The sequence below is a fragment of the Olea europaea genome, unplaced genomic scaffold (genome assembly GCF_002742605.1).
Source record: "Olea europaea var. sylvestris unplaced genomic scaffold, O_europaea_v1 scaffold2517, whole genome shotgun sequence".
Lineage (NCBI taxonomy): Eukaryota > Viridiplantae > Streptophyta > Magnoliopsida > Lamiales > Oleaceae > Olea > Olea europaea.
In genome coordinates, this window is record NW_019243419.1 from 81,713 (window position 1) to 90,665 (window position 8,953).

Genomic DNA, 8,953 nt, shown 5'->3' on the forward strand with positions numbered 1-8,953 from the left:
CAGCGTTTATATCTTTATATGCACAATGATGCTTATGATGATTTCCAAACTAGCTCACATTATTCTTTTTAAAATAAATATTTTATCTTTTTACTGGCTGAGAAATAAATAATAATTAAACAGTTATTCCTTTCACAAAAAAATAGAAAAAGGAAAAGAACCTTAATATTTCCAAATTATGTAATGAAGAAAATACTGCAAAAGAAATAAAATCAAATTTCTGAACAGTAGAAACACCTTATGTAATATGCACACATACACATCAATGAATTTCTTCACCCTTTCTCTATCCATACGTTAATTAGAATCTACTATACAATCAAGAAATTGTTTAGATATATAAACAATAAGAAAAATAGTAATTTTCCATAAAATTTCTTCTTTTTTTATCTCTTTACAAACTAGAATATAACAAAAGTGTACAATAATCTATTTTTCTCCTGAAGAACAAAAGAAAAAGGCCCTACAGGCTACAATCTCCAGTACAGTGATGAAGAAGATTATACCCTCCTAGGCTTAGGAGTAATCTTGATGACAAGACCAGGAAAAACATCATCGGAATCATGAATATGTGGGTTCTGCTCGATTATGAAGGGATCATCGCATTTGTCGCTGATACTGTGGACAGTTTCACCTTCTCTTGCAACATAGATTTCCTCGCAAGGGTAGTCTTTCAGCTGGTTATTTCTCACTAGAGAATTACTCATTCTTAGTGACGACGATGGTGATGAGCCCACCAATATGAGAAACAGTATAATAATTGCGCAGGATGCATCACTTGGAAATGATGCTTTCAAGGATTTGGCCATGTTGGATGAAGCCGTTGTATAGAGAAGGTGAAAATGCAATGGAAGGCGGTTAAGAGATATAAAATAGTGAATCTTATATATATATATATATATATATATGTGATTAAATCACAATTTTTTACCCAAAAAAAAAAAAAATCAAATCCTCCCTCACTCTTTTTTTGACATTTCATATGTATATAAATCATTATGTAACTTCATTATGTACAAGTATCATTATTTATAATTTTTTTTATCCTAATGAAGACTAATATATACAAAATATGTAGAGAGTTTGAGACTCTTTTAAAAATAAAAATAAGATGTTTTTTATATAAAAAGTTAAACATTAAAATTATGTTTCAAGAGATCCTTTAAATAAACATTTTAATTTAGAGCATAAGTTTACACTTAAATGTATTTAAAGTATTTCAATTTTCAATGAAATAAAATAATATAATAATCTAAAGGGGAATTAGTGAAAATAAAATATACGGAAAAAATAATAAATACTTTTTGGAAGTAGTAAAATTAAGTGTTAAATATAAATAGTATAGAATACTTCAAATTTTTTATCTCTGAATTTATAAGTACTCTCTAGTCTCTAAATTATGGAAAATGTTCTTTAAAAATAGAAAATCTTTTGGAAATACTCTTATTGGTGGGAATGGTATATATATCTATATCTACATAAGGTGGAGCTGGTGGCTATGTATGTAGGTAGAAGGTCTTTGTTTACTTATTAGTAGGAAGTTAGAGTTCAAGTTTTCAATGATATCATGGGGTGTGAATTTTAGTCTTGTATGGCGGATTCTTGAAACATTCAAGATCAAAATAAACTAAAGGATTTTTTTGCAATAAATTCTTTTAATTTTTTCTAACAAAATTTTTGACCCTTTTTTTTGTCCGTAATAGATTCCATAAAATTTATTGCTAATTTTACGTCTAAACGTTGAAAAACTTTCAAAATTCTTAGAATAGTTTACTGATATATAATTATATGCTAAATTAAATAAAATTGAATAAAAAATTAATAAATCATATCATATATTTAATCCTGTCAATCAATTGGTTGAATAGTTAGTTTTGACGGTTGAAATAGAGCAAATAAAATATGAAACTAACTCATCTGATCAATGTTAAAATAAAACTAATATATACAAAATATGCAGGGAGTTTGAGACTCTTTAAATAGAATATATTTTTTATTTAAAGAATTAAACATTAAAATTATGTTTCAAGATATTCTTTAAATAAACATTTTAATTTAGAGAATAAGTTTATATTTAAATGTATTCAAAGTATTTCAATTTTAAATGAACTAAAATACTATAATAATTTGAAGGGAAATTAGTGAAAATAAAATATACAAAAAAGTAGTAAATATTTTTTGGAAGCAGTAAATTTGAGTGTTAAATATAAGTAGTCTATTATAGTACTTAAAAATTTTTATTCTCTAAATTTATAAATACTCTTTATTCTCTAAATTATTGAATATGTTCTTTGAAAATAGAAAATCCTTTGGAAATATTCTTATTGGTGGGAATGGTATATATATCTATATCTACATAAGCTGGAGCTGGTGGCTATGTATGTGGGTCGAAGGTCTTTGTTTACTTACTAGGAGGAAGTTAGAGTACAAGTTTTCAATGATATCATGGCGTGTGAATTTTAGTCTTGTATGGCAGATTCTTGAAACATTAAAGATCAAAATAAACTAAAGAATTTTTTTGCAATAAATTCTTTTAATTTTTTCTAATAAGAATTTTGACCTTTTTTTGTCCGTAATGGATTCCATAAAATTTATTGCTAATTTTACTTCTAAAACGTTGAAAAACTTTCAAAATTCTTAAAATAGTTTACTGTTATATAATTAGTATGCTAAATTAAATAAAATTGAACAAAAAATTAATAAATCATATCATATATTTCATCCTGTCAATCAATTGGTTGAACAGTTAGTTTTGGCGGTTGAAATAGAGCAGATAAAATATGAAACTAACTCATCTGATCAACGTTAAAATAAAACTAAACTGCATAATAATAAATACATAAACAATTATCATGTCAAGGTACAAATACTTTGCTCCATTTTTTCAAAAATCAGTTGTAAAAAATAAAAAATCATTGCGACAAATGTCTCATTAATTGTCTTCTTTACCATATAACAGTTAAACAATAACGTTATTTTAAAACTTAAAGTTTTAGCATGTTTTCTAGCCAATCAAATTTTGACAACAAAAAAATTGACTAATTTAAATTATAATAGAGATGAATATTTTTATTTTCTTCCTAACATATACTCTATAAACACGCGACTTTTCAGGACTCCATAACTTGTCTACTCTTTTGGTCTTTCATATTTAATTAGTAGTAATCTTCTTGATTAAAAGTTGAATGTGACCGCCACTTAATCATTACATAAATTAACTAATTAAATTAGACAAGTAATTGACTGCAATTAATTAGCCAATAATAGGATTACACAAAATTTTATATACACACACACACACACATCTTACTGAGGAACAAGTTTCTTGCCCAAGAAGCAATTGTAATTGGAATAAAGAATCACATAAAAAAAAAAAAGAAAAAAAACATAATTATGCATCGCCAAAAGTTGACGAATATTAATTTTTAGGTAGAATTTGACGTGTGTTTAGTATTTATTGGTTGGATCATTTGATGGGCTATAGGGATGGAAGCGTGTTGATCCAAGAAAATTGTGGGACTTTTCTTGATTTGAGAAAATATACTTATTAGCCAGATGACACCTCCATGAGATCATAACCTCCCCCATTTTAGTATAAATATATTCTAAAAAATAACAAATTAACCTTTTTTAAAACATAGTAATTTAATTTATAAAAGGTATTTGGAATACAAAAATTAACACACGTCATGCTTACATTATTTGCAAATGCAAGTTTTTTTCTCCATCAAACTATTGAATCATTTTGTTATAAAGACTTGTTCGATTCAACATGCATATTGTAAATTTTACGTTATTTGAATATGATCGTGTAAAAGTGTAATAAGTTACTCAATGAGAAGAGACCTATTGGCAATTGAGTTATGTTGACCTCCAAGTTTTGACGTTGGACAAATAGCTCCATCGAACTCTGGTCCACCAAGAACACCAGACAACGTATGCCCACTTCGAAAATCCAATGAGCTTGACACATCGCTATGACCAAACTCAATAAGGTTAGTTAAATTAGTTACTACTTAAGGTTAATAATTATTTCTAGCTAAGCAGCAATCATTTAGTGACAGAGGATTTGTCCCCCCAACCTCCTAAACCCTTCGATAGAGAAGAAGAGGTGGGTTACGTGACAATCCTACAACCTAGGCAATTATTGCACCACTTCTGACACCTAATCCACCAGTCACAAGTAAATGATCCGGTAAATGTCATACGAATCGAGGTTGATTAGTTTAAATGAAATCAACATGATATTTAGTGTTACGTTTCTTTCCCTATGTAAAAGGGGGTGATTCTTCATTTGCAAAAGACAAATCTTTTTTCTTTGCATATATCACTTATACTGTATATCACCATCCTCTTGATTCAAATTCGTAAACCTTAGATACCTAGATTCTGACACATGCAACACATTGTGAGGTACAAAAATGGTCTCCATTTGATTTTTATTTTTATCTAATTCTTTTAATTCAATCATTTATTGCTGATCATCATGAACTCACTTAAATGCAATGGATTCTACATTTCTCTTGCTACTGCAAAAGGAATAAGAATTAGGAAAATTACAAACCCCTAGCTGTCACATATATTTAATTTTTCCATTTTGACTGAGCATCTATATAAGGTGAAAGGTCATTGTACTAGGATAAATCGAATTCTGACAAAATATTTAATCTTTTTTCCATTTTAAACCGAGCATATAAGGTGACAGGTCATTGTACAAGGAAGTTTAACAAAATATTTAATTTTTTATAATTCAATTCAAAAATATTCTGCAAATTTATATATAATTTTAATTTGTCAAAACCAAATATGTGAATAAATTAACTACTAAACAAAGTCCAAAGCCATCTGCATTTTTAGCATAACAATGAATGAATACTCATATATTTCGTTTAGCATATTGAATTTGACTACAGCAAACATTATCATTCATAAAGCCAATAAACTCTACTTTACTTAAAAGAGCATCAGATCAACTTTTTAGTATCTTTTTTTTTTTTTTTAAACATGTATATATATAACTTCATCACATGATTAAGTGAAAAGTAATTTACATTGCCAGGAAGGTAAAAGAACTTTCAAAAAATCATTTAAAAAAAAATAATTAATTATTTACTTTGAAGTAAATCTTTTGAACCTCGCTAAACATGCCAGTCTGTGGACATCAATAAATCGGATTCATCGGTCTTTGAGCATTGTGTTTCAATCACTAATCATAATTGGTTTTACTATTTAATCACCTTGTACACAAAATACTAGTAAAATCTCTTTCTATTCGTATTTATATGGATTAATTTACCATTTCTATCAAATTTAATTATTTTTATTTTCTTTTCTAATATTCAAATGAACGAACACGTTTTCAAACTACTTAATTCAGGCCATGTAATTGTAGAAGGGAAATAAAAACTATTATTGAATTCGAGAACACGAATAACATTTCATCCCTTGATGACACAAATAACGTTTCATCCCTTGATGCAAACCATTGCTTGAACATGAGATAAAGGGCTTGTAAGCACATCTTCTATTAACTGCAATTCTTTTAGAGAATCAAGTGTGTCACCACGCATGAATTCTTGATCCGATAGAAGACGCAAAAAGACACATGGAGATCGAGATTACCTAAAATATTATTAAAATAATTCACGTCATTATAGTTCTTTTGAATATATTTGTGAAAGTTTTTGTTTTTCTCACATTTTTATTTAAAATTTCTATACATAATGAATTTATGTTTTAATCTATCTTATGACCTCTTATTGTCAAACTGTCCAACTCTACAAAATATCATTGGAAAGGACGGTTTTATTCCACTAATTGATCAAAATGCATTTCCAACATTAAGACAGATAATGGGTTCTAATGGTCACTTTCTCAATAATTCAATTTTGATTCCACTTAAACTTCTTCACGCCTTCATCAATATAATGATAATAACAAACCAAATATTAAAAGACAAATAAATAAATATACAAAGATCAATTTCACTTGAATACTAGATTAGTCTTTAAAAAATTCTATGCTTTTGTAATTTTAATCATTATGAAAGTGAAATTCCAATTGCTAGTACGAGATGAATTATTGTGTAAGTTGAAAGTTGGTTCGAAAATACATAATTTGAAACTTATTAATGCAATTCAACGAATGAGAACATACAAATGTTTTGTAACCATCATATTTATATAGTGTGCTTGTATATATCATAGAGAAAAGTAAGTTATGCATTAGCCCATATTTGGTAGGGATCAAAATTAATATTTTAATTTAAATCAAAGTCAACAATTAATTTTAATTGTATATTTCATGAGATACATAACTTCTCAACTACACATTTTATCAACTTTTATAAAAATTTGACTCTAATCCCCATCAAATAAGGGCAAACGAGGTGAATTAATTATAAAATTTAAATAAACAAATATAGCTCACTTTATGGCTTAAATTATTTAATCCAGAGAATTCATCCAGCTAAATTTATTCAATTGCTTTGCTCATGTTTGGCCCTAATTCTTTAAAACTCTTTTTTGTCCAAACATATTTTCAATTGCACATTTATCAACTTTTATCAAAATTTAATAAAAAATTATTTTTCAACCAAACTAAGGCAAAATGTGATCATTATACTTCTTATGATAATATAATGGTATTGAAGAATGAATGGACACAAATGAGTACTCTTTCAGTAAACCGCATTCATCGGTCTTTGAACATTGCGTTTCAATCACATACCATAATTGGATTTACTATTGAATCACTCTATACACAAAATACTCATAAAATATCTTTCTGTTCGCATTTATATGGATTAATTGACCATCTCTATCAAAATTAATTATTTTTATTTTCTTTTCTAATATTCAAATGAACAAACACGTCTTCAAGCAACTTAATCCAGGCCATATAATTGGAGAAGGGAAATAAAAACTATTGAATTCGAGAACACGATTAACATTTCATCTCTTGATGCAACGCATTCACGAGAGTGAGCATATGTTGTAACAAATAGTGTTTGAGGTGGATTGATTTGGACTTTGTTGTTGATGATAATGGCTTGCAAGCGCATCTTCTATTAACTACAATTTTGCTATTAACTACAATTCTTTTAGAGAATTAATTGTCTTGCCCTGCATGAGTTCTCGATACGATAGAAGACACAAAAAGATACATGGAGATCGAGATTACGTAAAATATTATTAAATTAATTCACGTCATTATAGTTCTTTTGAATATGTTTGTAGAAGTTATTGTTTTTCTCACATTTTTATTTAAAATTGCTATACATAATGACTTTTATGTTTTAATCTATGTCATGACCTCTTATTGTCAAATTGTCCACCTCTACAAAATATCATTGGAAAGGAAGGTTTTTTTCCACTAGTTGATCACAATGCATTTCCAACATCAAGACAGATAATGTGTTTATAATGGTCACTTTCTCAATAATTCTATCTTGATTCCTCTTAAACTTCTTCACGCCTTCATCAATATAATGATAATATCAAACCAAATATTAAAACGCTAATAAATAAATATAAAAGATCAATTTCACTTGAATACTAGACTAGTCTTTAAAATTCTCCGCTTTTGTAATTTTAATCATTATGGAAGTGGAATTCCAAATATATTGCTAGTATGAGGTAAATTGTCGTGGAAATTGAAATTTGGTTCAAAATACATATTTTGAAACTTATTAATGCAATTCCACGAATGAGAACATACAAATGTTTTGTAACCGTCATATTTATATATTGTGCTTATATATATCATAGAACAAAATAAGTTATGCATTAGCCCATATTTGGTAGGGATTAAAATTAAGATTTTAATTTAAGTCAAAGTCACTAATTAATTTTAATCATATATTTCATAAAACCCATAACTTCTAAACTATACATTTCATCAAAATTTGATAAATATCAAATTTTGACTTTAATCCCATCAAACCAGGGCTAAGGGGATGAATTAATCATAAAATTTAAATAAATAAAAAATTATAACACACTTTGTGGCTTAAATTATTTAATTGAGAGAATTCATCAAGCTAAATTTATTCAATTGCTTCGCTCATGTTTGGCCTTAATTATTTAAAATTCATTTTCAATTGCACATTTATCAACTTTTATCGAAATTTAGTGAAAAAAGGAAAAATTAACCAAACCAGGGAAAAATGTGATCATAATAGTTGTTATGATAATACAATGGTATTGAAGCGTGAATGGAACGAATGAGTACTCTTTCAGTTTATAATTTCATTTGGGGCATCCTCGCCTTTCAGAATATATCATAAATGATGAACAACGATCGAATACCAAAATTAGAAGGCTATATCCAACAGTGAAATCAATCAAACGCTATGGCTCCTTGTGAAAAATAAAAAAGAGAGAGGAAATTCTTGGATCAGATATCAAGAACGAGAAATATTTCTGTTACCCCAGTCTTTTATATCCACAAGAGAATATTAATACAAAGGTCCGTCAAAACCTGTAAGAAAGTTCAATTTATTTTCGAGTAACTAGTAGCCAACATAAGAACAGACTGTGTTTCACTAATACCTCGGCAACAGCTTAATTTGACCTGGGATTTGAAGGTGTAATCTTTATAACAAGTCCAGGAAAAACATCATCCGGATCATGGATATGGGGATTGCGCTCGACTATATACGGGTCACCACATTTATCGCTGATGGTATGAAGGGTTTCTCCTTCTTGGACGACATAGATTTCGTCGCAGGGTCTGTCCTGAAGTTGCCTTCCTCGCACCCGATCATTTGCAGTGCTATATCTTATGGAGCTCAATAAAATAAAGGCGATCAAAGCTATGGCACAGCTCCATGAAACAGCATCTGCTATAGCCACTGAAGCTTTTATGGTTCTGTATTTTGAAGGGGAAACCATGTTAAATGGAGTTTTTGGTCGACAGGTGACGACTTCGAGTTGAAGGGGGGGGGGGGGGG

The 8,953-nt window shown here is 28.4% G+C and overlaps 2 protein-coding genes across 2 annotated transcripts; both read right to left on the bottom strand.

The window, feature by feature from the left end:
* Positions 1-245: 245 nt before the first annotated feature.
* On the bottom strand, positions 246-841 carry LOC111382541. The gene has a single exon (XM_023006557.1). The coding sequence runs from the start codon at positions 807-809 to the stop codon at positions 501-503; it is 309 nt and encodes a 102-aa protein (XP_022862325.1). The 5' UTR covers positions 810-841; the 3' UTR covers positions 246-500.
* Positions 842-8,225: 7,384 nt separating this feature from the next.
* Positions 8,226-8,947, bottom strand: LOC111382543. The gene has a single exon (XM_023006558.1). It carries the CDS (start codon positions 8,892-8,894, stop codon positions 8,565-8,567), a length of 330 nt encoding a protein of 109 aa, XP_022862326.1. The 5' UTR covers positions 8,895-8,947; the 3' UTR covers positions 8,226-8,564.
* Positions 8,948-8,953: the final 6 nt, after the last annotated feature.

What these genes read in the sequence shown, in the direction of transcription:
- LOC111382541 (XM_023006557.1), bottom strand. Translation starts at nt 809, where the DNA reads ATGGCCAAATCCTTGAAAGCATCATTTCCAAGTGATGCATCCTGCGCA.
- LOC111382543 (XM_023006558.1), bottom strand. Translation starts at nt 8,894, where the DNA reads ATGGTTTCCCCTTCAAAATACAGAACCATAAAAGCTTCAGTGGCTATA.